Genomic DNA, 26,866 nt, shown 5'->3' on the forward strand with positions numbered 1-26,866 from the left:
AGCCTTGTGTGAAATTTGGATGGATGTGTTGTTCAGGCTTTAAAGAAAAGGACGCAAGCGAAGATCAAAAGGTTGTGAAAAGGACACACTTCCATTAAAATAGTAAGCCTCTCTCTCGATAACGATGACCCAAAGGCAAACACATTTTCTTGTTTAGCCACTGACCTATAACAACATATTCACTGTTCGATAATCTCACGTTTTCTATAACATAATTATATCGATGAATGTATATTACAATTTAGGTTTGAACCACTTAGTTTTGTAGTTAACCAAAATACCGAATAGTGAATGATGAGATGGATTAATGGGTATTGGTGAGCTAGACCGAAGATAAGATGAAATTGCAACAAACTACAAAATGAGATTAACAAGACAAACATAATGTTACAAAACGTATAACTATATTACATTTGTTTTTTAATCAAAAAGTTTATGTCTCCTTAGGTCCAAACCAAAACATGAATCATTCATCCCCAATGTATTGATTGGAGTTCCTTCTAAATTCGATTTTAAAAAGTACAAACCAAACGAAACACTAAATTATTTAATAATGTGTTGGAAGATCGGTAATAATATAAAGGATTTTTTTGCTTTATGTCAGAATACGACAGATATAAAATTTGAAAAATGTTTCATGAAAATGTGTTTTTGTCAGAACCAAAATTGATTTTATTACCTTAAAGAAATAAAATGGTTTTATTCAGAATTGTGTGGAGTAGTAGGCAGGGGACCATTTGGTGATAGCTAAACAGTTGGCTATTTAACACACCTTCTTCTCACCAACAACTGGAACCCACGCGCTATCTCGTCCCCACACCCATTTTTCTTCTTTCAATAATAATTATATGTTTTTCTTAATTTTCAATGTGAATCGAAATATTCAATCAGAAAATTGAATTAGTATATCTTAATACATAGTTTGAACAAATTAATTTTCTTTTTATTGGAGAAATCGAATCCAAATTAAAGAAAATATATTGGATAATGAATATTAATGGATTTAAAAATCTTATTATATAAAATATGATATTCAAAGTTTATTGTCATGAAATAAATAGGTAACCTGTATTGTAAAATAGAATGAGTAAAATTTATATCAAATGTATAAAGTGCAAATTGTTATTATAATTTAAATATTATTAAAAACTCTATTATATTTTTTCCACCTATTTATTTTGGCAAACCTTATTAACTCTAATATAAAATAATAATTTGTTTTTGTAAGTTAGGAAATATATTTGCATAAAAGGAGAATTTAAACCAAAATGAAATCATATCAATCCTTCATTCTAGATTATGTTTTAGTTTTGATACAATTATGCCAGATAAATCAATTCAATCCAAACCAAAATATTCAATTCCAAAACCAAACTATATCTTAATATAGTTTAATCGTATTCATTTTCTTATATTTACTAATCTGAATATGAACTAAAACCCAAAAAAAGATCTAAAACTAAAATTTTAGTTCTAAATTAAGACTATATTTAAATTAACTAAAGTTCGAATCTAAACAAAAATTATAAACCTAAATCGAAAACTAAACCGAATCTGAAACCCGGTTTGAGCATCTCAACTTTATTTTTCATTGTTGGGGTTAAATCAGTCCTTCTGCTTTAATTAAGCCGGCGGCTGTCAGGCTAAGTCTGAAAAATCTAGGATTGGTCCCCACGTTTTTTTTTTTTTTTTTTTTTTGCTTTTTCAATCTTTTGTCGTATCTATTCATTTCCTAATTTTCTTATAATCGGTGTTGCATCAATCCAAATGTACGGTTGGGATTCTCTTATCCGAAACGCATGCTATTGCTTTGTTGAGGGGACCATCTGTGGTCCAAAGTCCAAGGTCTTGACGCGTGTCCTCTGTCTTTTTTGGCCCGCGAGTGTAGCGACGTGATTTATGGTCCCCTCATCTCTCTCTTAATTTTTTTCCTTCATTACCGGCTATTTCCGGTTGATTGGTTTATGCTAACCGGTTTTATCCTCTGTCGCCGTTAAATAGAGGGAAGCTAGTTCGGTAATAATTGTGATTAGCTTCTCACTAATTTATACTATGGTTAAGCAGAATTTTTAATGCGGTTGATACATAACAAACGAAATTAATATTGTTGATGCATCTAGGTTATTAGGTTCGATTCTTATAACATAATTTAGTTTTTCATGTAAAATTATTTTTCGTGGTTAACTAAAACCTTGAGTTGTCTACCAAAAAAGAAAGAAAAAGTTAAGCATAAGTGTATAACCTTAAGTTATGGACTTATTATGGGTATGTGGAGGGGAACGTAGTTTCTAAAATTGTTCATCAATATTGCATATATTGATTTGTTAGTTATAAACGGATAGTATTTTAGTGATGATATAGGAGAGAAAAACAAGTAAAGATTTTTGGGAAATCATAAAGAAAACAAATGGGTATTAGTGTATGACAAAATTAAAAAGGTTAGAGAGGGATGTCAAAAGTGATTAAGAGATAAGAAATCTTCGAAGTTGATTGGTTCTTTTTTCGACTTCAATCAATACTTCTCCTTTTTGTTGATGTTGTTCTTCACATACACACTTCGTTGTTTTTTCTTTCATTCTTATGTAGTTTTTAGTATTTGATTTGAGTTATCTTCTTCTTTTTGTTTTTGTATTTCTCATGTTAAATTATTCATCTCTTATAATTATAAATACTAGTGAATGATTAGTTGAAAATAAAATTTACATTACAAATAAAAATGTTATTACGACAAGCAATTGATTTAATTTAATTTATGAATATCTTTTATTTTAGCTGATTATGATTTTCTGACGCTCCTCGGAGTGACGTGGAAATCACGCTCCAACATTTACGGGGGTTGTTACGTATCGCGTCGCTTTAGATTTGTGGGTTGCTTATTGTTTAGGGATTGTTTATTAGTTTTCCGGTTACTATCCATTTGCATCCAAATAACTCAATAAACCTAAGTATGACTCACTTGTAGGAATATTCAGTAGATGATGGAGAATATTTCAATAATAAAACCATTTCTGACTAGAATTAATATAAATCAATAGAAGGACGTAAACATCACTCAAAAAATGATGATCGATATTAGAAGAAACTGTAGTGGGTACCAAGAAAATTAAACATACTTGTCGTCGGCACAAAATATTTTGGATTGTGAAACTATAATGCCTTGTTTTAGAAAGATGTGAGAGAATATAAAAAAACTTATGTGTTATTCAATTATAGAGAGATGAAATTCACCATATAAAACTTACATGTGTTATCATCAGTAATTACAATTATACACATCAAGAAAATTTCTATATTTTTCTAACTAGGAAAATTGTACTTCAACTGTTGATTTCATCATTGATCTAGAATATCTAATTACTTTTACTATCGTACATATTAAAATCGGAGATATGATGAATCGAAAAGATTAAAACTATATAAATTTTTATTTTTGTAAACTTTCCTACATGGACATACATTATACTAAAATTATATAATATGTAATGTATGATCGTGCATGTTTAAAATTCAGCGTTTCACACGTGTAGTTTGGGACAACTTCGGCGTTTTTTTGGTTGAGTAAGATGACATGTGGCTCGACATTCATAACTATTGTGAATAAAATAAATTGATTTATGTAATGATTGGACACATTTGATGAAGTGGTTTCTTGAAAATAAGACTTTGGATGGATGCAGTGTGGACAAACCGGTATAATTTGTTTGCGGTTTAGTTTATCTGGCAGACAAAAAACCGTTGCAGACCAAGTTTATTTGTATGTAAAAATGGTCTGCAGATGGTCCGTTGCGGTTTTCTTCTATTTTTTTTAGATCACTACGAACTATAATTAATAAATAATAAATAAAAAACGGTATGATCCGTTGACGGTTTTATCCGCCCCAACCGCCATAACCATTCAAATCCTAAATAAAAACGGTTTTGATAATATAAGAACCAGCCCAAAGATGAAGTTATATATGTGACTATGTTAACACACATTTATAGTATGAGTTAACCTAGACCTATTTGCGTCTCACTTCTTATTAAATGCTAAAAATTTACCAAAAGGACGCTATTCATCACAATTAAGTTTAAATCTCTAAATTAATTGATCGTTTAAGTTTTTAACCAAACTCAAATAAATAAAAAAATATACGATAACTTTTATTGTGACGATCGAATATACTACCATCAAATTTTATACCAAATTTCTGTTTCGTAGCATGTACGAAAATTTTCACTCCAAAAAAAATCTAAAAATTATATTTACCAAAAACTGTGATTTCAGAAAATTATGTGATTTTAAAGAACCAGTGATTTCTCAAATTATATTATATGAAATGATTATTATTATTTTAAAAAGGTGAAAGGGTGAAGCAAAAAAATAGTGTGCATAAACAAATAAGCTAATTTGTTTTCTGGTACTTAGGTCTTTTAAATCCATATAAATAAATTCTTAAAAGATTGTTTTATTTCAAATCTTTAACCTAAAATTGTAACTTTAAATTCATGATTAAATTTTTTGTTTTCAATAATTTCTCGTAACTTCATTACATAAAACGAGAAGGATTTATAATAGGTAAAGGCGTGAAGCAAAAAATAATTGTATAAATAAATAAGTTAAATTTGTTTCATAGTGCCATAAAATTACACTAACATCTGAACGTGAAACGCACGCGCTTCTTCATATCATAGATACGTTGCGTCTTAAAACACAACACGTAGCAACTCTTTTTAAAAAGGAAAAATACATTTATTATTCCCAACAATAAAAAAAATCAAACACAGTCGAAGAAGGCAACGACCTTTCGCAGCCGTCAGATCTTAATAAATACAGTCGCCACTAAAATTTAACGACATAGATCGAACCATGACGACCTACTTTCTTTAATTAATTTTCTGTCGTGACCTAATCTTCTATTTGTTGTTTCATTAGTCACTTACTTTTATATTTATTCTTTCTTAGGTCTATGTGGACCAAAGTGATTGGAAAAGAAAAAAAAATACATTTTTGTCAACCATAACTAAATTATCTTATTTTCTCAAATGCACTGTTTATTATGTAGCGTACTGATTTATTAAATACTTTTGCTTTCTATGGTTAATTTATGATGTCGGATTTTTATCTTTCCCCCAATAATAATATCACTATAGAAGAAAGTTTACAAATTCTTAGTTAAATCAAAAAAGATTTTATCAGTTGATTTGATTATACGAGGTGACATCAATTTTTGTCTTCTTTAACAAAAAAAATCAATTTTTGTTTTCTTTAACAAAAAAAATCAATTTTTGTCTTACTTTTTAATTAGCATTTAGAAAAATATTTAACAAATAAAAGTTCTCATAAGCGATTTTTAAAAAAATGTTTTGTTTTTACTATCTTTCAGTTTTTTTTTTTAAATTAATTTTCTAAAAAAACACATATATTAAAAAACATATTAAAACTAATTATAAACATATTATCTTTTGTGATTTATATTTTTTTATAATTCTAAACCAATGATATTCAATTATTTATCTTAAAATTAAAAATTTATCAATAATAACTAATAAATAATGTATAGAAAATTTAAAAATTATTTTTTTTAAAACAATTTTTTTCCTCTAAAAAATTAAATAATAAGGAATAGAGAAGGAATATTTTTTTATCTAATAAATTCCATATAATAATTCAATTATATTGATAAATAGGTTGCAAAAAATAAGAAAGAATAAATATGAGAATAAATGGTCATCTCTCGATCTCTCAGCTCTGTGCAACTCTGAACACACCCACACATATATACTCAGATACATACATACACACCACAAAAACCAATTATTTTCCAATTTTAAGAAAAGTTTCTGTGTCTTTTTTTTTTTTTTTGGTGATAATTGAAACATATGAAACAATCGTCGTCATAGAAGCAGCAGAGATTCACCTTCTTTCTTTATCTTTCCCTCTCAGAAACAGGAAACAAAATTCAAAAAGAACAAAAAAAAAAAGGTCAAACCAAAACGATGGCGTTTCATCACAATCATCTCTCACAAGACCTCTCCTTCAATCATTTCACCGACCAACACCAACCTCCACCTCCGCAACCGCCTCCTCCTCCTCCGCAACAGCAACAACATTTCCAAGAAGCACCGCCTCCTAATTGGTTAAACACAGCGCTTCTTCGTTCCTCAGATAACAACAATAACTTCCTCAACCTCCACACAGCCACCGCTAACACCACAACCGCAAGCAGCTCCGATTCTCCTTCCTCCGCCGCCGCCGCCGCCGCTGCTAACCAGTGGCTATCTCGCTCCTCCTCTTTCCTCCAACGAAACAACAACAACAACGCTTCCATAGTCGGAGATGGGATCGATGATGTCACCGGAGGAGCAGACACTATGATTCAGGGAGAGATGAAAACCGGCGGTGGAGAAAACAAAAACGACGGCGGAGGAGCTACGGCGGCGGATGGAGTAGTGAGCTGGCAGAATGCGAGACACAAGGCGGAGATCCTTTCGCATCCTCTTTACGAGCAGCTTTTGTCGGCGCACGTTGCTTGTTTGAGAATCGCGACTCCGGTTGATCAGCTTCCGAGAATCGATGCTCAGCTTGCTCAGTCTCAACACGTCGTCGCTAAATACTCAGCTTTAGGCGCCGCCGCTCAAGGTCTCGTCGGCGACGATAAAGAACTTGACCAGTTCATGGTATATAAATTTCAGATTTTTTTGTTCTATAATTTTATAATTAACGATTTCATAATTATACTTAGCACAAATTTTAATAATACACACCGACTTAGGTTTCTTGATTTTTGAAATCTTAAAATATTAAAATCAAGATTTGTGTTTTTAGGGATAAACAAGACTAAAATCCCAAAAAAAGAGCTTATGATATAATAATGGTCATGATGATGAAGAAAATACAAATTTTGTTCTTTGTGTTTATTGTGTGTTTGATTAATGTTTTTTTTATGGTGTAGACACATTATGTGTTGCTACTGTGTTCATTTAAAGAGCAATTGCAACAACATGTGCGTGTTCATGCAATGGAAGCTGTGATGGCTTGTTGGGAGATTGAGCAGTCTCTTCAAAGCTTAACAGGTGAGAAAATGAATCCTGTGATTAGCTCATGAATCCAATAGTTAGTTTTATGACATTGACAAGTTTTGTGTTTTATTGGTGAGATTAGGAGTGTCTCCTGGAGAAGGGATGGGAGCAACAATGTCTGACGATGAAGATGAACAAGTAGAGAGTGATGCTAATATGTTCGATGGGGGATTAGATGTGTTGGGTTTTGGTCCTTTGATTCCTACTGAGAGTGAGAGGTCGTTGATGGAAAGAGTTAGACAAGAACTTAAACATGAACTCAAACAGGTAATAATCAACAAACTTGTTCTTTGAACTAGTTCATGAACTAACAATGTAGAGGGCTTTGTCTTGTTGATGAAAAGGGTTACAAGGAGAAGATAGTAGACATAAGAGAGGAGATATTAAGGAAGAGAAGAGCTGGGAAGTTACCAGGAGATACCACCTCTGTTCTCAAAGCTTGGTGGCAATCTCATTCCAAATGGCCTTACCCTACTGTGAGTTCACTCATCTAACATCTCTTTATAACTTCTTCAAGTTCATTCATTGAGCCATAACCAAATATTGGTTTGTAGGAGGAAGATAAGGCGAGGTTGGTGCAAGAGACAGGTTTGCAGCTAAAACAGATAAACAATTGGTTCATCAATCAGAGAAAGAGGAACTGGCATAGCAATCCATCTTCTTCCACTGTATTGAAGAACAAACGCAAAAGGTATTATTATACTTTAATATAGTCTTGTAACATAACCGAAAAACTTATGGATCGGACTCAAAGAAGACTGAAACTTTTGTTTGTCTGATGAAAGCAATGCAGGTGACAATAGCGGAAGAGAGCGGTTCGCGTAGAAACAACAAACATATGATGTGAATTGGGGAGGTGGAAGATGGGATTTGAAAGCAGGGTTTTAGGGATTTAAAGTTGAGAATTTTATGGAGGAGTTTGGATTATACAGAGAGAGGGGACAGTATTAGAAAGTAACTTTTTGTGCAATTACATAGTAACGTAGTTTGGTTATGTGATTATGCCCATATATTTTATTAAGTAGCACACAAACCAAAAAGAAAATATGAAAACTGAAGATGCAGGCTTTTGTTTAATGTTTTTTGTTTGTTTGTCTGCATGAGTTTTTTTTTTATGAACCATCAGATAATCATCATCATCATCCATAATATATCTTGTGAATAAAGATAGTGAGAGAGGAGAACATTGGGATGCACAAGTTTTCTTAATCTACTAGTATATGTTACGCATTGACCAGGTGCATATGTTAATTTGTATCGCACCACTTGGTTAGCTTAATCTATGTGACTATTATACAGTATATGTTTCGCATTAACCGTACTTAACCCATCTTATGATTCTTATCCGCTTAGTTCGTAGTATTTATTGCGATGTCACATTCCAACTCGTGATATTGGCTTGATAAGTAAAAGACATTATACATGGTAGATGACGACAAAAAATAAAACATACCCCATCTTACATAACGTAGCTTGCTGCGTACTTTTGTAATTGTAATAATTTGAAACGTGTTCTTTTTTCTAGTCAAAATTGTTTGTTTATCCTCATCTTGTTGTTTCGTTTGTCACGTTTGTGATAGCCACAAGTTACTGTAAGTTTTCGGCGAGATTTTTCTATCGATCACGGAGAGATTCTGCACACATTAACAAAGATAATTAGAGTGTCCTTAAGTATTTTGGTCGCCTCTCTATTAGAGGACCATACAAAGTTCAAAGACTAGTCTCATGAGAAGCCCATTAGTACATTAGATTAAATCTAGGAAAGTAGATTCATATAAGTAGTTTTGTAATGAACATCAAAGTTGTTAACTTAGAGAATTGTCATTTGGATTGTATAAATGGTTTGATAAACGAAGTCTAACATTAGTATGTGTTAGTCTTCTAAATTCAAATAATAATCGGAGTTTTGGTCTCTTGGACGATGCTTCACAGTGATATTCAAAAGTTTACCGTTATCACCCACCAACTAGAGAAGCCAAATTAGGTCTTTTACCAACTGTAGGGTAAAGAACTGTCTTCATGTAATCATTATAACCACCACCATCTTGTTATGCTTTGTTTCTTCTTCAAATTGCAGCTTTCAATATACAACCCGGTTTACGTTCTGGTTTACACTTTAGACGTTTCAATTTACAAAATTGGGCCGATTGACAGATATTGGACCTGGCCCATCAATCTAAAAATGCGCTATTTTGAATCAAAGACCTATTTAAATCTTCCGACGACGACTCCGTTCACATAGCAGAAACAGTGGCGACAAACCCTATCACGGAGCCAACCCGCATTTTCCTCTAGCTTTCGCACCGCCTCTCGCTCTCTCGCCCCACCGGTTCGTCTCTGACATTTTGTGCTTGATTTGGCCGTTACAAAATTCTGATTGCTAGTTCATGAGATTCCTTTTTGACAGGTGACATAAAGATGGATGGTAGCTTGTATGGTGAGTGTGGTAACTATATTGGACCTGAGATTGAATCTGACAGAGATAGTGATGATAGTGTAGAAGATGAAGATCTCCAAGAGCCTGGGGGTTCTAATGGCTGGATTACCACTATCAATGAGAACCAAAATATTGTTCTTCCTGAGGATAAGAAGTACTACCCTATTGCTAAGGAGGTTTATGGTGAGGATGTTGAGACCTTGGTTATGGATGAAGATGAGCAGTCTCTTGAGCAACCCATTATCAAACCCGTTAGAGATATTAGATTTGAGGTGGGGGTCATCAAGGATCAAACAACAACGTATGTGTCAACACTGTTTCTTATCGGCCTCATGTCTAATCCTGCGCTTGTGAGGAATGTTGCTCTTGTGGGGCATCTCCAGCACGGCAAAACTGTCTTCATGGATATGTTGGTAGAGCAGACGCATCGTATGTCTACTTTTAATGCTGAAAACGACAAGCATATGAGATATACGGACACAAGAGTCGATGAGCAGGAGAGAAATATATCTATCAAGGCGGTTCCAATGTCTCTTGTCCTTGAGGACAGTAGATCCAAATCATACCTGTGCAATATCATGGATACACCTGGAAATGTCAATTTCTCTGACGAAATGACTGCTTCTTTAAGACTTGCTGATGGTGCTGTTTTCATTGTTGATGCTGCTCAAGGAGTCATGGTAACTAGTCTTTACTCTCTCTTTTTTCAAGTATACTATTTGTAGTACTAACGCTATTAATCTTTTTTCAGGTAAACACAGAGAGAGCTATACGGCATGCAATCCAGGATCATCTCCCTATTGTTGTTGTGATCAATAAGGTACATCATGCCTAAAGTGTGAAATTTTATATTTTCATACATTTGCTTGACCTTTGCTTTTTGTCTGCCCAACAGGTTGACAGGCTCATAACTGAGCTCAAACTACCTCCAAGGGATGCTTACTACAAGCTGAGGTATACAATTGAAGTCATTAATAACCATATATCTGCTGCTTCAACAAATGCTGCAGACTTACCTCTTATAGACCCTGCAGCTGGAAATGTATGTTTCGCCAGTGGTACAGCCGGATGGTCCTTCACATTACAATCTTTTGCTAGAATGTATGCCAAGCTTCATGGTGTGGCCATGGACGTGGATAAGTTTGCATCTAGACTTTGGGGAGATGTATATTATCACCCTGATACTAGGGTATTCAATACAAGTCCTCCAGTAGGTGGTGGAGAAAGAGCATTTGTTCAGTTTATTCTGGAGCCTCTATACAAGATATACAGCCAAGTGATAGGTGAACATAAGAAGAGTGTAGAGACCACCCTTGCAGAATTAGGAGTGACTCTGAGTAATAGTGCATATAAGCTGAACGTCAGACCTTTACTTAGGTTAGCCTGTAGTTCAGTGTTTGGTTCGGCATCAGGGTTCACTGATATGTTGGTAAAGCACATTCCTTCACCCAGAGAGGCTGCAGCTAGGAAAGTGGACCATTCATACACTGGAACCAAAGATTCTCCCATTTATGAATCAATGGTAGAATGTGATCCATCTGGACCTCTCATGGTTAATGTGACAAAGTTGTACCCCAAATCAGATACTAGTGTTTTTGATGTGTTTGGAAGAGTTTATAGTGGTAGGCTTCAAACAGGGCAAAGCGTACGTGTACTAGGAGAAGGGTATTCACCTGAGGATGAGGAGGACATGACTATAAAAGAAGTCACGAAGCTATGGATATATCAAGCTAGGTATAGAATACCAGTAAGCAGTGCCCCTCCCGGTTCTTGGGTTTTAATTGAAGGTGTCGATGCATCCATCATGAAAACTGCAACTCTGTGTAATGCAAGTTATGATGAAGATGTCTACATATTCCGGGCTCTCAAATTTAATACCCTCCCAGTAGTCAAGACTGCAACTGAGCCTTTGAATCCTAGTGAGCTGCCTAAAATGGTGGAAGGGCTTAGGAAAATTAGCAAAAGCTATCCCCTTGCGATAACCAAAGTTGAGGAGTCTGGGGAACATACTATTCTAGGCACAGGTGAGTTGTACTTGGATTCCATCATCAAGGACCTCAGGGAACTCTATTCAGAGGTCCAAGTAAAGGTATCTCTAATTTGGCTCTATGACTATGATTTCGTTGTGCAACTGATTACTAAGATTTGTTTGTTTCCTCTCGCTTTCTTAAATTTGTAGGTTGCAGATCCTGTGGTCTCCTTCTGTGAGACAGTGGTTGAATCTTCGTCAATGAAGTGCTTTGCTGAGACACCAAACAAAAAGAACAAACTAACTATGGTAAGAGATATTCCTTTTTCCACTATTATCCCTTAGATATTAGACTGCGATGTTTCTTATTGTGCTCATTGTGACTGATTATGTTTCATGCTAAAGATTGCAGAGCCATTGGATAGAGGACTTGCAGAGGATATTGAGAATGGCGTTGTAAGCATTGACTGGAACAGAGTACAACTTGGTGACTTCTTCAGGACGAAATATGACTGGGATTTACTTGCTGCACGTTCCATCTGGGCTTTTGGCCCTGACAAACAGGTGAAAATGCATTGCTTATATTCTTAATAAACTGCAATTGTGGTTGGTTTTGATTATTTCACTGATGGTTATTGATTTTCTTCCTAATCAGGGGACAAACATATTATTGGATGACACCCTTCCAACTGAGGTGGACAGGAACTTGATGATGGGAGTGAAAGACTCCATTGTTCAAGGGTGATCATCTTTCTTCTGTCACACTTTTCTTTGTCTCGATTTTGTTGGCTTTAGCTAAGTGGCTTCGTTTATATTCCTTTTGCAGGTTCCAGTGGGGTGCTCGTGAAGGTCCCCTCTGTGATGAGCCCATCAGAAATGTAAAGTTCAAGATTGTTGATGCACGGATAGCACCTGAGCCGTTGCATAGAGGATCTGGTCAGATGATTCCAACGGCAAGACGTGTTGCATATTCAGCCTTTCTTATGGCAACTCCAAGGCTAATGGAACCTGTCTACTATGTGGAGGTACATATATCTCTTTCCATTTTTGCTCTTCACAATTTTTTCTTTAGAATGATAAATAAGAGTAGTTATGGTTTTTGTCTTCAGATACAAACACCAATAGACTGTGTAACTGCCATCTACACAGTTTTGTCACGTAGACGTGGGTATGTCACATCTGATGTTCCACAACCCGGTACTCCTGCTTATATCGTGAAGGTTAGTTTTGTTTTGTTTGTGTCTTTCTCCTTCCTTACTTTGTTCCTGTTATTTGAGTGAATGATGATGATTCATTGAGTGGTGTTGATGCAGGCTTTTCTGCCTGTGATAGAGTCGTTTGGGTTTGAGACAGATCTGAGGTACCACACTCAGGGCCAAGCCTTTTGCCTATCTGTGTTTGATCATTGGGCCATAGTCCCTGGAGACCCTCTAGACAAAGCCATCCAATTGCGCCCACTTGAACCCGCCCCTATTCAGCATCTAGCTCGGGAATTCATGGTCAAGACCCGCCGTAGAAAGGTATTTATTATTTCCTTTGTTTTAGTGCTCATGCCAAAACTTTGATGCGGTTTCTGATACAAAATGAAACCGTAAACTGCTTTATTACTCTAGTGTTTGTTGAAATGACCCCAGAAAACTCCCACAAACCAAAATACAAACAGCCCTTACTAATTACGCTTTAACCAAGTAGCACCAGCTATAATTTGCCTAGGCTAGTTATATGGTAGACTCATTGGTTGTTTGGATCCTCAGTTTCAGGCTCTCACCGTATGTGTGTATAATTTGTTGGTATTGCAGGGAATGAGCGAAGATGTCAGCGGGAATAAATTCTTTGATGAAGCGATGATGGTAGAGCTTGCCCAGCAAACAGGCGATCTCCATCTGCAGATGATTTGATCATCTCTGCACTTTTTCATATCAATCGTGAGCCTATGATTCAAGACTAGTACTAGTTATATTCTCTTCTCTATACATGTGAAAGGAGAACAAGAAAATGTGGATCAATTTTGTAATTCATGTGTCAAATTTACGTTTAAAGTTGAGAGATTTTAATGAACTAAACAGTCCACATGGTCACACTCACGCATGACTCACAAACAGTTTACGGGAAATGTTCATAAAGTTTTGTAAATTGTAAGCGAATTCAATTATGGTAATGGAAGTGACAACTAACCAATCATAGATTGGACTATTGGAAACTGAACTAGGTTATAATGTATTAATGCTTAGTTATGCACATGATACAGAGATTCACAAGTATTTGAAAACTTTTTTACTTTTTACTGGTTTAGATATAGACTCAGTCCTTATATAGCATATTAGCATCTGCGTTCGTTTCATAATCTTTTTGGCAACACAAAGATGTACTTGAGTGTCCTCTTGACACAACTTATGCAAGTTCAAGTGGATGGAAGTATTACTTTCGGATTTTGGAACTCCACGAAATGTTCTGATTGAGTTATAGCTTATAGTAAAGAGGCTTTGTATACTATGACTAATCCAAACTTTTATACGTGGGCTAAATTTTTTGCCATTCATATCACAACTCATTTCAACAACACATGATCACTTTGCAAACACTTTAGCTTTGTATTTTATTTTATTTTTACTATAGCTATACCATGTTCGAGTTTTAAATATCTCTATCGTCCAAATTGGGCATTTCACATTTTTAAATTTACACCAATTAACTTTAGTGAAAATCTAATAAGTTGTTTATATATATCTCAGTTAGATAAGCACACGTATATTCGGGATAGGTACCAATATATTCAAGATAAACATATAAACCAAGTGTATCAGTAAAACAACAAATAAAGCAATGTTCTAGTTTTATACTAATAAAACATTACTCTAATTAGTGGGCAATCGAACAAGTTAAACCTAATTTAATACGAAATTAATTGTATTCCCTTATGGAGTATATACTAGATTTTAACCCGCGGTATACCGCGGGACGATTTATTTTTTTAAAGTAATATATATTAAAACTTGCAAATTTTATTTTATAAAATATTATATTTTACAATTTATAATTGTTATTAACTAACGCTATACCACGAATCCATGAGACAATTGTTAAAAAACTGAAGTTTTAACCCCTACTAAAACAGCATATTAATAATATTTTAAAATTTTATAAATATTAATTCAAATACATCCGCCATATAACTCAATTCTAAAATAAAACCCGTTCTGTAATTTCTTTACCCGTCCTGTGATTTTTTTTTTAAGTAGTAATTTTTAAAATTTAAGAATTATTTTTTATATATAAAAGTTTTGCAAATTGTATCATTTTCTAATACATTTATATTTTATAGTTTAATTTTATATATAGTAACATTATACATACCACATAACATTTTTTGTTTTATATAATTTTTTCTAAATTAGGATGATTTGATATGTTTAATATTAGTGGTCTTAGAAAATAATAAATTAAAGATTTAACCCGTATTGAAACGGTGGATTAATTATATTTTATTTTTTTATTAATGTTGATTCAAAAACCCGTCCCTCTAAATCCGTCTTGCCAAAAAGCCATTTATTTATTAATATTATTTTTATTAATGATATGACTCTGAATTATAATCTAAACATTTTAGTTAATAACATAGGAGTGCACCATATTTATTTAATAGGAGAATGTACCATATGAGCCGAACGCACTTTTATCCAAATCCACCAAAAAAGTCTTGCAAAAATACTATAGAGATAAGAAACGATTGTCGGTTTTGATAGGTATAAGATTAGCAAATATATTTGTTAGCTTAAATTAGTTAAAGAATACAAATTGAAAAGGTATATTACACTTTATTCGAATATAGTATCAAAACTTATATAACACAGAGATTTGTTACTTTTTAATTGTTGAATATTTTTTTTTGTGCTAATTTTTATGTGATTAAGATTTAATTGATTTCGTAAATAAAATATTAAATTGTTTACGAACTTATTTGTTTATAATTTAGTAATAGATAGATATTTGAATATTCAGTATATTTTGCTTTAGTTTAGGAAATCTTTGATGACCCGTCTTTAGATCCAATAAGCCCTATAATCTAGATATTAACCTGCTGTATACCGCAAGTAGGCTTATATTTTAGTTAAACTAAAAACTTTTATTGTAAAGATGATTTAAAAATATATGATATTATTTTATTTGATTTTAAATGTATAGTAAACTGTGAGTTGTATATGTTTTGTTGATATTATCTATATTGTTTAGTGTTTAAGATTATACACTTGTAGTTTGATTGTTAATTTAAGAGTTTGACATGTAGTATACCATCTTGTATTAATATCGATCTAAACCCGTTAATTCTAGGATTTTCCAGCTTGTATTAAAAATTGAATCACATCTAATATGTTATTAATTATTGTAGTATATAAGATTATAAATTTTCAATATAATATGTATGAAATTGAATATAAATATTTCAAATTATGACCCGTTACTCAGTAGAAAGTTTTCTTAAATCTATTTTTCATCCGTTATAATATTTTTCATGTATTGAACAGTTTATATTCGTTTTTAAAATTCAAATTATGACATATGCGAAAAAAACTCTAATTATTTTTTTATAATGATGATATTATTTTTCGGCAAAAATAGAATCATATAAAGATGAGAAGTGAAATATAATAATTAATAAAAAAATTAATATGATAATTTAGATATCAAATCTAATTTGTTGATTTTAATTGGTTACTTTTTTGGAACTTAATAATGCATTTCATTTTTCTAATTAAATTAAATTAATTAAAATTTAGATATCAAATCTTATATGTTGATTTTGATTGGTTATTATTTTTTGGAAATTAATAATGTATTCCGTTTTTAAATTAAATTAAATTAATTAAATTAGTATTTGACTTTTTAATCCTTAAAGAGATAAATTAATTTATTCTTTAAAATTTTATTTCTAATGGCATACCTATGTAATTACTTACAAAAATTAAGGTTACATTTAAAATGTACTTCCCAAATAATATAGTAGGATGTTTGTATTAACATAAAAGACCAATAATGATAAAAAAAAATTATACAAAAAAAAAGATTTAAGTAAAAAATAAAAAATTAAACTTTGATGACAACCGGAGCTACAAACCTCTCCGGTGAAGAATCTTTGCCGTCGCCGCCGTCATCGAAATTAAGACTATAGTTTTTCAGATCATAAGTGAAATCAACATCTCTCCTCATCTTCTTCCTGCCACTACTAAAACTTCTTATAAAGTTTTTCCACTTTGGTCCCGCGATTTTCTCAGAAATCTCTTTTAGCCCCTTAAGTTTCTCACTTCCCCAATTCCCTCTTCTTTCTTCCTGCAAACAACCACTCCAGCCACCGCGACTGCGAGACTCGTCGTCTCCTCTCCGCCACCGGGTGAAACTGAAACTACGAAAGTACCCACATCCACAAAACGCAGCCGTTTCTTCATAATCATCGGAGAGCAGATTCTCTCTATCAGTGGCCATGATAATAAAAAACAAAACAGCGAGTTTTTGATTAAAGGAAGAGACTCGATACTATATATAGGTGAATGAGTTTAGGACACGTGGCGTGTCGACCGTTGGGTGATAGTAGTGATGGGGTATGTTGTTGGACTGTTATGAGAAGAGTGTGACAGTGATGTGAGAGGAGCGGGATTAGGATTCGCTGGCTAATGATGAAAGACAGCTGTGAAGGCGGGAGCGAAACGGTTGCTTTCTTTTCTCTTTTGTCTTTAAGGATAATTATGAAACGATTTATTGATATGACTAAATATTAAAACTTTAAACAAATTAGAGGATATCTGAAAAAGTGAAAAGTGATTACAATTATTATTTTAAGAACTGGTTGTTGATGATGATGATGATAATAACTGATAGATATTTTTATTTTGATACTATATATATATATATATATATATTGGTTTCATTTTCATATATATAAGAGAGAAATTTTGACCAAAAAAATATGATTCTAAAAACGTTGAATTACCAAATATTTGTACTAGTTTGGAATGAAATTCCATATTTTTAGAATTTTGATATCAATTTGCATCTTCTTGTTTAGGTGAATTCTTGTAGTATTGATTTACATATAAAATCCCATATAAAATTCCCTACATAACATTTGAATCTCGTTAGGTAATTTTTAGATTTTCATCAATATTGACTACTATTAAATAACACATTATTTTCTTGACAAAAAAAAAATGAAATTACTAAGACAATAACACCCTGCATTTGGCCATTTACTATCAAATATCGAATATTTCTAGATTATAAGTTGATTGAAATTCTATAGAAATTTATCATCTAATAACTAACTACATCATATTGGTTTATAAGGTTTTATTAGCTGAAAATTATAGTTAAAAACAACGAATAAAGTAGTACTTTCAATGATGAAAAAAAAAAAGTAGTACTTTCAATATTGCAATAAGTAAGATTAAAAAGTGTTTAAGTAAGACAAAAAAAGAAAAAGGTAACCACTAACCAGCCTGGAAACTGATGATTAGCCGTGGATTAAAAAGCAAAACTGGTGTTTAGAGATTTGCTAAACCAAACCAAACCAACTCACAATATTATAAAAAGGCTGTCCCATGTTGCCTAAACTAATCTCATTATTATAACGATGACTCACTGATCACCCAATAATCATTATGTTTTTGTCCTAATCATCATAACAAAGATTGCATTATGAAAAGTTTTTGTTTAATTAATTACTCGATCCAATCTAGAGTACGCAGTTCTATCTCTGATGTAGCATGAGATAGATTCAAACAAGACTTGACTAAGCTGATCATTAGTCCAACCATTTCAAGTGATATCTTCAGTTTTTGAGGCTTTTAGATGGGCCTAACTAGTCCAACAATTTCAGTGATACCTGCAATTTGGGTTTTGATATCTTTCACTTATAGATGTTTCATAAAAAATCCAAATCTTTTTTACTAATTACAATTATTATATATTCAATAAAATCATGCAGTTCTATTTCATGAATATTTAAGCATAGAGACTCATGTATTTTTCTTAGAAAATATTGGCAAAATGAGAAAAGTTAGGATTTAAATGGTATGAGAAGATTTGTAACTAAATATAAAATAAAATATTTTAGTACGTATGACCTCTAGAAAGAAAAAAAGTCAACAAAATTAAATTCATAAACCGCGTGGAGAGAAAATAAAGGAAGATCATAACAAAACAAATCAAAAAATTTGCTAAATATAATATCCGACACATCTATATATACATTTTTGCAGCCACTTTGTAAAATAAATCATGGAGTTGAGATTTATTTACAGCGGCTGCCACTAGCATTTAATAATTGTTTTTGATAATTAGAAAGAAAATCTTCTAATTAAATATTTGACATTTAACAATCTTCCCAAAATCTCTCTACCTTACCTACACGATTAATTACTAAAATAAAACTTCCAAAATATTTAATATTATTTAATTACTTCAAAATTATCATTTTTGATATTGCTTTTCTACATGATTATAATCATCAATCCGTATAGATATTTGATAGCATTTAATTACTACAAAATTACAAAATATTTAGACAATAATTCATAAACATATCATAAATAAGATCAACATTAATAAAATAAATGAGTTTTTTTTAGAGGACAGGTTGGCAGGGTTTGGCAGGACGTTACTTAATAACAATTGTAAACTATAAAATAAAAACATTTTATAATATACACAATTTACAAACTTTTATATATATTATTTTAAAAAATAAATTGTTCTCGCGGTGTACCGCGGGTTAAAATTTAGTATGATTGTAAATTACAAAACTTACCAATTTAACCACTTAAACCAAAAACCAAAAAGAGAAAAAAAAAATCATTAAAAAAGAGTAATTTAAGGATTCCATATTTAACTTCAAAATAAACCTAAAGTACCTCGCCGCCAATAGGCGATGGCTTCAAATATGTAGTTTCTTGGAAATGCGTTGATTTTTTCTGTAAGACTAAGTCTTCGTACATAACGCACGACTATATATATATAATAAGTCCTTAAGAACTCAAAACAAAGTCTTCTAAATCATTTGGGCGAAAAGTCCAAATTAAATCAAAAGATGTTCAAAGTTGCAAGAGCGTCACAGTATTTGGCGATCACCGGTGCTGGTATCGAAGACATCAAGCTTTCCAAGAAGTCATGGGTGTTTCCATGGCAATCTTGCACCGTCTTCGACGTTTCTCCGGTGAACTATACTTTCAAAGTCCAAGCCATGAGCGCAGAGAAGCTTCCTTTTGTTCTTCCCGCTGTTTTTACGATTGGTCCTCGCGTTGATGACGATGACGCGCTGATTTTGTATGCTAGGTTGATTTCTCCTCATGATAAAGATTCAAATCATGTCCATGAGCTTGTTGAAGGTGTTATTGAAGGAGAGACTCGTGTTCTTGCTGCTTCCATGACTATGGAAGAGATCTTTAAAGGTAAACCCCAAATTTAGGGTTTTAGATGTTAAGTTTATTGGTGAATATGAGGATGTTAAGGTAGATTTAATTTATGTAGATATTTTTCGGATTTGATTGGTGACATAAAGTTGTAGTAAGACTAGGGTTTTGTATAATGATTTGGCTAAGTCTCTTTAAATAAATGTCAGTTTGATTGGTTATAACTAAGACATATTTTGTGAAAGTTTTGGTTAAAAGAGTTTTTGATTTTATGTATTTGAAGGGACAAAGGAGTTTAAGAAGGAGGTGTTTGATAAGGTTCAACTAGAATTAAACCAGTTTGGTCTTGTGATATACAATGCCAATGTGAAGCAGCTCGTTGATGTGCCTGGACATGAATACTTCTCTTACTTGGGTCAGAAGACTCAAATGGAAGCAGCAAATCAGGCTAGGATCGATGTCTCTGAGGCCAAGATGAAGGGAGAGATCGGTGCCAAGGAACGGACTGGTCTTACTCTCCAGAACGCAGCCAAAATTGACGCTGAGTCAAAGATCATATCGATGCAGAGGCAAGGAGAAGGAACAAAAGAAGAAATCAAAGTGAGGACTGAGGTTAAAGTGTTTGAGAATCAGAAGGAGGCTGATGTAGCTAAGGCCAATGCCGAGCTTGCGATGAAAAAAGCTGCTTGGACTAAGGATGCTCAGGTGGCTGAGGTTGAAGCAACCAAGGCCGTGGCTTTGAGAGAAGCTGAGCTTCAGACTCAGGTCGAGAAAATGAACGCTTTGACTCGAACAGAGAAGCTCAAGGCTGAGTTCCTTAGCAAAGCTAGTGTTGAGTATGAAACCAAGGTTCAAGAAGCAAATTGGGAACTATACAACAAGCAGAAACAAGCAGAGGCGGTTCTATACGAGAAACAAAAGCAAGCCGAGGCACAGAAAGCGCAAGCGGATGCGGCTTTCTACTCAAAGCAGAAAGAAGCAGAGGGACTTGTTGCCTTAGCTAGTGCGCAAGGGACTTATCTAAGAACCCTCTTAGACGCTGTTCAGAATGACTATTCTTGTCTTAGAGACTTCTTGATGATTAACAATGGTATTTATCAAGAGATCGCTAAGACTAATGCGATGGCGGTTAGAGACTTGCAGCCCAAGATTAGTGTTTGGAACCATGGTGGAGAACAGGGTGGTGGTAGTGGGAATGCTATGAAGGATATAGCTGGACTTTACAAGATGTTGCCTCCGGTTCTTGATACGGTTTATGAGCAGACTGGGATGCAGCCACCTGCTTGGATCGGTACTCTACGTGGTGCGGAACCGAAGCAAGTGACTCGCAGCTAAGAGAATAGTGGCATGGTTTGGTCGTTTACTTGTGGTTGAAGATACATCCATGCGAATGTAATTTTTTATTATTTTAATCCTGTTGGAGGACTTGGCTTATTCTTGTGTGTGTTTTGAAGTGTGTTATTGATATTCTTAATTGAATCGTATTCGTATATGTTGAAAATAAATTAAAATGAGGAATAACCAAAACCAGAGAATTATTTCATTTTTATATATTGGAGTCTTGAACTATTTCAAATTCAAAGAACGATAGCTCGTCCTTTCGGGAACAACCAAAATCAACGCCCTCCGATATGTGGGCTAAATAGGAGAAAACTGGTTCGGATGGTGGCTAGAAAATAAAATTTTGCGGTTTTGGCGGAAAAACACATCATGAGAATGGAAGGTGTTATGCGCATAGTCTGATGGGAGGTGATCTAGCCACTGACTGACTGACTAAGAATTGTGTTATGCGTGTAGTCTAGCGGAAGGTGAAAGGTAGGAATAGTCATTTGGAGAATTAGGACGCGCTTGGGTCATCGACCAGGACAGGAGCAGCTAGCTACTAGCTGACTATCTGAAGTCTTCTTCATGTGTAGTTTCTTGGAAGTGGGTTGAAGTTTTATCTTATTAGGAATTTGCAAAAAGTCTCCGATCCTATTTTATTCTAAAATATCATATGTCATAGTCAAACAAGTTTGAAGAGATTTTGGCAAACTCAACGTCTTATTATCAAAATGAAAATTGTAATGTATATAAGCTTGGTCATGGTCAACATTTAATATAAGATGTAACTATATGCTATACGTAAACATCCGAGATTAGGATCTACATCTATTGGTTTAATGAATTATGATTTATTTTGTTTGGTTTATATATGGTGTACTTATATACTATAGTTTACCCTACCAAAAAGAAAAATATACTATAGTTTAAAAGATTTTGAATTTTATGTATTTGCTGTATCGTGTACATACATTTTTATTTTTTTTTGCTAAACCGTGTTCATACATATAAATCTTGAATTTTATCAAAGACAATTTCATCAAATTTTAACAAATATGATTTTTTTTGCAATACAATTCAGCTTGACAAAATCTAAATAGAAAGTCAAGAATGAAACATTCTTCACAATCATCCTTTTTTTTTGTGATATATACAAGTTTGTGAAATTTCTTTAACATTTCTCTAACAGTGACAGACAAAGTCTTGTAACATGTCAACGACTATATGTAATATATAAACACTTCTCACGAAACAAAAAAACAAGTACAGCTACTCATTCTTCGTCTCCAAAATCATTTTGGCGAAAAGCAATCAAATCCTTAGATCCTAGACATGTTCAAGGTTGCAAGAGCATCACAGTACTTAGCCATCACCGGTGGTGGGATCGAAGATATCAAGCTCTCGAAGAAATCATGGGTGTTTCCATGGCAAAGGTGCACCGTTTTCGACGTATCTCCCGTGAACTACACTTTCAAAGTCCAAGCCATGAGTGCAGAGAAGCTCCCTTTCGTTCTCCCTGCTGTCTTCACTATCGGCCCTCGTGTCGATGACACTGAAGCGCTGATTCTGTACGCTAGGCTTATTTCGCCTCATGACAAACAGTCAAATCATGTGAATGAGCTTGTTGAAGGTGTTATCGAGGGAGAGACTCGTGTTCTCGCTGCTTCCATGACCATGGAAGAGATCTTTAAAGGTAACTTATATACTTTTTTTGGTCCCAAAACATTTGGTGTTGCCACAATGTAACACAAACCATTAGGCCATACTAATACAATGAATTTTCTGAACGATTTGATTAAAAAGGTTTTTTTTTTTGTTTATATGGATTTGAAGGGACGAAAGAGTTTAAGAAGGAAGTGTTTGATAAGGTTCAATTAGAATTAGACCAGTTTGGTCTCGTAATCTACAATGCAAACGTGAAACAGCTCGTTGACGTGCCTGGACATGAGTACTTCTCTTACTTGGGTCAGAAAACCCAAATGGAAGCAGCAAATCAGGCCAGGATCGATGTGGCTGAGGCCAAGATGAAGGGAGAGATCGGTGCCAAGGAACGGACTGGGCTTACGCTACAGAACGCTGCGAAAATTGACGCGGAGTCAAAGATCATATCGATGCAGAGGCAAGGAGAAGGGACGAAGGCGGAGATCAAAGTGAAGACTGAGGTTAAAGTGTTTGAGAATCAGAAGGAAGCTGATGTAGCTAAGGCCAACTCCGAGCTAGCTATGAAGAAAGCTGCTTGGACCAAGGATGCTAAGGTTGCTGAGGTTGAAGCAACCAAGGCCGTGGCTTTGAGAGAAGCTGAGCTTCAGACTCAGGTCGAGAAAATGAACGCTTTGACTCGAACAGAGAAGCTCAAAGCCGAGTTCCTTAGCAAAGCCAGTGTTGAGTATGAAACCAAGGTTCAAGAAGCAAATTGGGAATTGTACAACAAGCAGAAGCAAGCGGAGGCAGTTCTATATGAGAAGCAAAAGCAAGCCGAGGCACAGAAAGCTGAAGCAGACGCTACGTTCTACTCAAAGCAGAAAGAAGCAGAGGGACTTGTTGCTTTAGCCAGTGCTCAAGGAACTTATCTCAGAACCCTCCTAGACGCTGTTCAGAATGACTATTCTTGTCTTAGAGACTTTTTGATGATTAACAATGGCACTTATCAGGAGATTGCTAAGACTAACGCGCTTGCGGTCAGAGACTTGCAGCCCAAGATTAGCGTTTGGAACCATGGTGGAGAACAGGGGATTGGTGGTGCTAGTGGGAGTGGTATGAAGGATATAGCTGGACTTTACAAGATGCTGCCTCCGGTTCTCGATACAGTTTACGAGCAGACTGGGATGCAGCCGCCGGCTTGGATCGGTACTCTAAGCAAGTGACCGCCTCGACAGCTAAGAGGTTGATGCCATGGTTTGGTCGTTACTTGTGATTGATAATCATTGAAAGTGTAAAGTGTTATTTTATTTTAATCCCGTTGGAAAACTTGGTTTATTCGTAAGTGTTTGAGGTTGTATTTTTTACTTTAATTGTATTCGTATATATGTTGAATGTGAAATAAAAATGAGAGACAAATTTTCAGGAATTTGCAGAGACCATAAGGTTATTTTGTAGTATGTAATGTATGTACATATTGAGTGGTGTTTGATGTGTGTATCAAGTCTAGGCTTATTGTAATTTATCCTTTGAGATGCTAGAGGACAACAAAATCTAGTGGAGACCAGACTGAATTAGAGAAGTAAAATGCCAAAGAAATGCTTTGTTTGAATCACTATATATGTTACAAACCTAGCCACAACCAAAGGAGAAACTAAAGAGCAGGACAAGGTATTTTGAAAAGAAAGGAGCAACTCACAGGTACATATAGATTACGGTTTCTCTCTCTCTGTCTCTTTATGATCCCCAGTTTGGTATGTTGGCCGTGGCTTCATTTATCATCTTCACTAGTGTTACCTGCCAATACATTAATGAAGAGAACTGAGCTGTGTTTGTAATCATTCGCAGGGAAGTTGCCGCGTAATTCGGCCCACCGACTGGAACATAAAATGGGTAATGTGTTTTAGAAAAATGAAGGCAGGACATGTAAACATACCACACTTTGTGAAACACCAGGTGGAGGCATTGTAAGGTTCCTTGGTGGTGGTTTGCTATCATACGATCTTTTGTCAAATCTCCATTCCCCGATTTTCCCATAAGTTAATTTACCCTGAAATCATCACAATCATTGTTTTACAACCCTCTCTTATCAATTTCAAATCATATGCTAATCTCAGTAAACAAGTTCTCAAGTTTGTATTTATCATTTTTTGTCCTATTGTTTATAAATCATAATCAGAATTTGAAAGCTTACCTTCATATCATAATCACATCCATAAGTGTAGTGTATGATGTACTTGTCACCAACCTCTATATCCCATGGTGGCTGATTCATTACCACAAACAAAACCAAACCAAAGGTCCATCATCTCTTTCATAAATGCATCGAAAAATTCGTATCCATGTAACAAGCAACAACAAATAGACTTTCTGAGGTTGTCACTGGCCATAATTATTTCACTCTCCTAAAACTCATGTTAGTATCAACACCTTGGCCACACTGACGCATTCTAGATTAACAATTTCTTGGAATACTGCAACTAATTATTCATATTGTATCTTACTAGCTCATGAAAATAGGCATGGATGATACACTTTTGCCTCCATTCATAACCGCCACACGCATAAAAACAATATACAAATTTCAAAGAATGCCAAAATGTGTGTATAAGATTACCTGAATCATGAAGTCTTTGTGTAGAATATTGCTAACACCATGCAATGCAGATGAGACAGCATAAGCATACCTATACTTCCACAAAAGATAACAAACAATTGTCATCAATTCTACTCAATCAACAATCAAAACTACTTCTAATCAGAAGACTTTTACATTTCAAGAACCCATCCAAAAGCCTTGTCTGCTTCAGGATCCTTCTTCATAGCCAAAGAAACATTCATCCAAGTTGGAGCAATCTTCTTCAAAGCATCCTAAAAAAACATAACATTTACAATCTTTAAAGGGACCTGATCCCAAATTGTTTTCTAATTATATGCAACAAGAACAAACCTTTCCAACAATGACAGGAGAGTTTCCTATCGGATCGATATTAGTAACCGGTCCTCTCACTTCAGGATAATACTTCCTCAACACCTTCTCATACTTTTTCGGTTCAATGTAAAAGAAAGGAAACGCAGCTCCAAGCCCATCTTTAGCCAAATTTGGTATAGGTTTAACAATGATATGATCAGGCTCAGACATCAAAATATAACTGCACACAACCAACACAACATCTCAGCACAATAGTCACCACCCCTAAGCTAATTACCAAAACAAGTTCAAAAAACAAAAGCTTCTTAACTCTTCTTTTATATCTGTTTGTTGAAGCCATTGTACAAATGCCCATGGCCTATTCAACACAACATAACCCTGAAAGATTCAAAATTTACCAAAAATCAATGTTCAATTTTCTCAAAAGAAGCAAATCAAATTACGTTATACCTGATCCATCCCAGAAGGTAAAGGCTGAGCAACAAAAGTAGGAATCTCATCCATATACTGATCCGGTTTACCGGAATGCAAGATCCGAGTAAACCCACCCATTTCAGAACCGGGTCCAGCAGAAGCTTGAATCTTTTTGAACCAATAGTACATAACTCTACATTGCCAAGTGTTATAGACGGAATCAGACGCCGTCACCGCCGTGTGGAAAAGTCTTATCCTTTTACCATCGTTGTTTCTGGATCCGCCGCCACGTGGTAATTCGATGACTGGGTCAATGGAGATATCGGAGGAAGAAGATCGGCCTGGGAAGCCTTGTTTGAGAGGAGCATTAGCGGAGATGATGATGTTGTAAGTGATTAGAGCAACGGAGAGAGTTATGAGAAGTGGGTAGAACAAAGTTCCACCACAACCCATCTGAGAGAGAGATTGAGATTGAAGGAAGAGTTTGTTCTTCTTCAAAGTCGTCGTCGTTGTCTTCTTCTTCTTCTTCTGCTTATGCCAGTTGGTGAAGAGGATGCCGAAGAAATGGCTTTCCTTTTTATAAGTTCTAAATTGCTTTTACTCTCTTTAATTTTGTTCCCTGTTTGATGAAATTTTACTATTTTTACTAAAAGTTAAAACATTTCGGGTTTCTTAAGTTTTTCGGTTTAGTT

General features: G+C 34.3%; 6 protein-coding genes and 1 long non-coding RNA gene across 9 annotated transcripts; 5 read left to right on the plus strand and 2 right to left on the minus strand.

Moving 5' to 3' along the window:
- The first annotated feature begins 5,715 nt into the window (after positions 1-5,715).
- KNAT3 (homeobox protein knotted-1-like 3) lies at positions 5,716-8,373 on the plus strand. 2 transcript variants are annotated; one of them, NM_122431.3, is made up of 6 exons: positions 5,716-6,660; positions 6,936-7,056; positions 7,145-7,329; positions 7,407-7,538; positions 7,617-7,753; positions 7,848-8,373. In NM_122431.3, the coding sequence occupies exons 1-6, from the start codon at positions 5,980-5,982 to the stop codon at positions 7,885-7,887; spliced, it is 1,296 nt and encodes a 431-aa protein (NP_197904.1). In that variant the 5' UTR covers positions 5,716-5,979; the 3' UTR covers positions 7,888-8,373. The 2 variants fall into 2 exon arrangements, with proteins under 2 accessions (NP_197904.1, NP_001031938.1); NM_001036861.1 differs by having other exon boundaries at positions 5,846-6,660; positions 7,856-8,356.
- A 943-nt stretch (positions 8,374-9,316) lies between these two features.
- On the plus strand, positions 9,317-13,652 carry AT5G25230 (Ribosomal protein S5/Elongation factor G/III/V family protein; the record flags this gene model as incomplete). 2 transcript variants are annotated; one of them, NM_001343914.1, is made up of 11 exons in its annotated part: positions 9,317-9,391; positions 9,470-10,179; positions 10,251-10,319; positions 10,395-11,588; positions 11,679-11,777; positions 11,874-12,032; positions 12,124-12,209; positions 12,295-12,493; positions 12,578-12,688; positions 12,782-12,988; positions 13,268-13,652. In NM_001343914.1, the coding sequence occupies 10 exons, from the start codon at positions 9,481-9,483 to the stop codon at positions 13,364-13,366; spliced, it is 2,922 nt and encodes a 973-aa protein (NP_001318643.1). In that variant the 3' UTR covers positions 13,367-13,652. The 2 variants fall into 2 exon arrangements, with proteins under 2 accessions (NP_001318643.1, NP_197905.1); NM_122432.2 differs by lacking the exon at positions 9,317-9,391 and having other exon boundaries at positions 9,481-10,179; positions 13,268-13,526.
- A 2,713-nt stretch (positions 13,653-16,365) lies between these two features.
- On the minus strand, positions 16,366-17,062 carry AT5G25240 (stress induced protein). The gene has a single exon (NM_122433.3). It carries the CDS (start codon positions 16,944-16,946, stop codon positions 16,551-16,553), a length of 396 nt encoding a protein of 131 aa, NP_197906.1. The 5' UTR covers positions 16,947-17,062; the 3' UTR covers positions 16,366-16,550.
- Positions 17,063-17,942: 880 nt separating this feature from the next.
- Positions 17,943-18,144, plus strand: AT5G03945. The gene has a single exon (NR_142719.1). It is a non-coding gene; the product is annotated as an other RNA (long non-coding RNA).
- Positions 18,145-19,451: 1,307 nt separating this feature from the next.
- FLOT1 (SPFH/Band 7/PHB domain-containing membrane-associated protein family) lies at positions 19,452-21,408 on the plus strand. Its single transcript, NM_122434.3, has 2 exons — positions 19,452-19,906; positions 20,151-21,408. Exons 1-2 carry the CDS (start codon positions 19,546-19,548, stop codon positions 21,200-21,202), a joined length of 1,413 nt encoding a protein of 470 aa, NP_197907.1. The 5' UTR covers positions 19,452-19,545; the 3' UTR covers positions 21,203-21,408.
- Positions 21,409-22,455: 1,047 nt separating this feature from the next.
- AT5G25260 (SPFH/Band 7/PHB domain-containing membrane-associated protein family) lies at positions 22,456-24,294 on the plus strand. Its single transcript, NM_122435.5, has 2 exons — positions 22,456-22,883; positions 23,024-24,294. The coding sequence occupies exons 1-2, from the start codon at positions 22,523-22,525 to the stop codon at positions 24,052-24,054; spliced, it is 1,392 nt and encodes a 463-aa protein (NP_197908.1). The 5' UTR covers positions 22,456-22,522; the 3' UTR covers positions 24,055-24,294.
- Positions 23,953-26,720, minus strand: AT5G25265 (Hyp O-arabinosyltransferase-like protein). The gene is made up of 8 exons (NM_147914.4): positions 26,211-26,720; positions 26,071-26,138; positions 25,779-25,980; positions 25,602-25,699; positions 25,446-25,515; positions 25,023-25,094; positions 24,765-24,878; positions 23,953-24,625 (listed from the first exon to the last, which is right to left on the minus strand). The coding sequence occupies exons 1-8, from the start codon at positions 26,625-26,627 to the stop codon at positions 24,566-24,568; spliced, it is 1,101 nt and encodes a 366-aa protein (NP_680219.1). The 5' UTR covers positions 26,628-26,720; the 3' UTR covers positions 23,953-24,565.
- Positions 26,721-26,866: the final 146 nt, after the last annotated feature.

This window comes from Arabidopsis thaliana, chromosome 5 (assembly GCF_000001735.4).
Source record: "Arabidopsis thaliana chromosome 5, partial sequence".
Lineage (NCBI taxonomy): Eukaryota > Viridiplantae > Streptophyta > Magnoliopsida > Brassicales > Brassicaceae > Arabidopsis > Arabidopsis thaliana.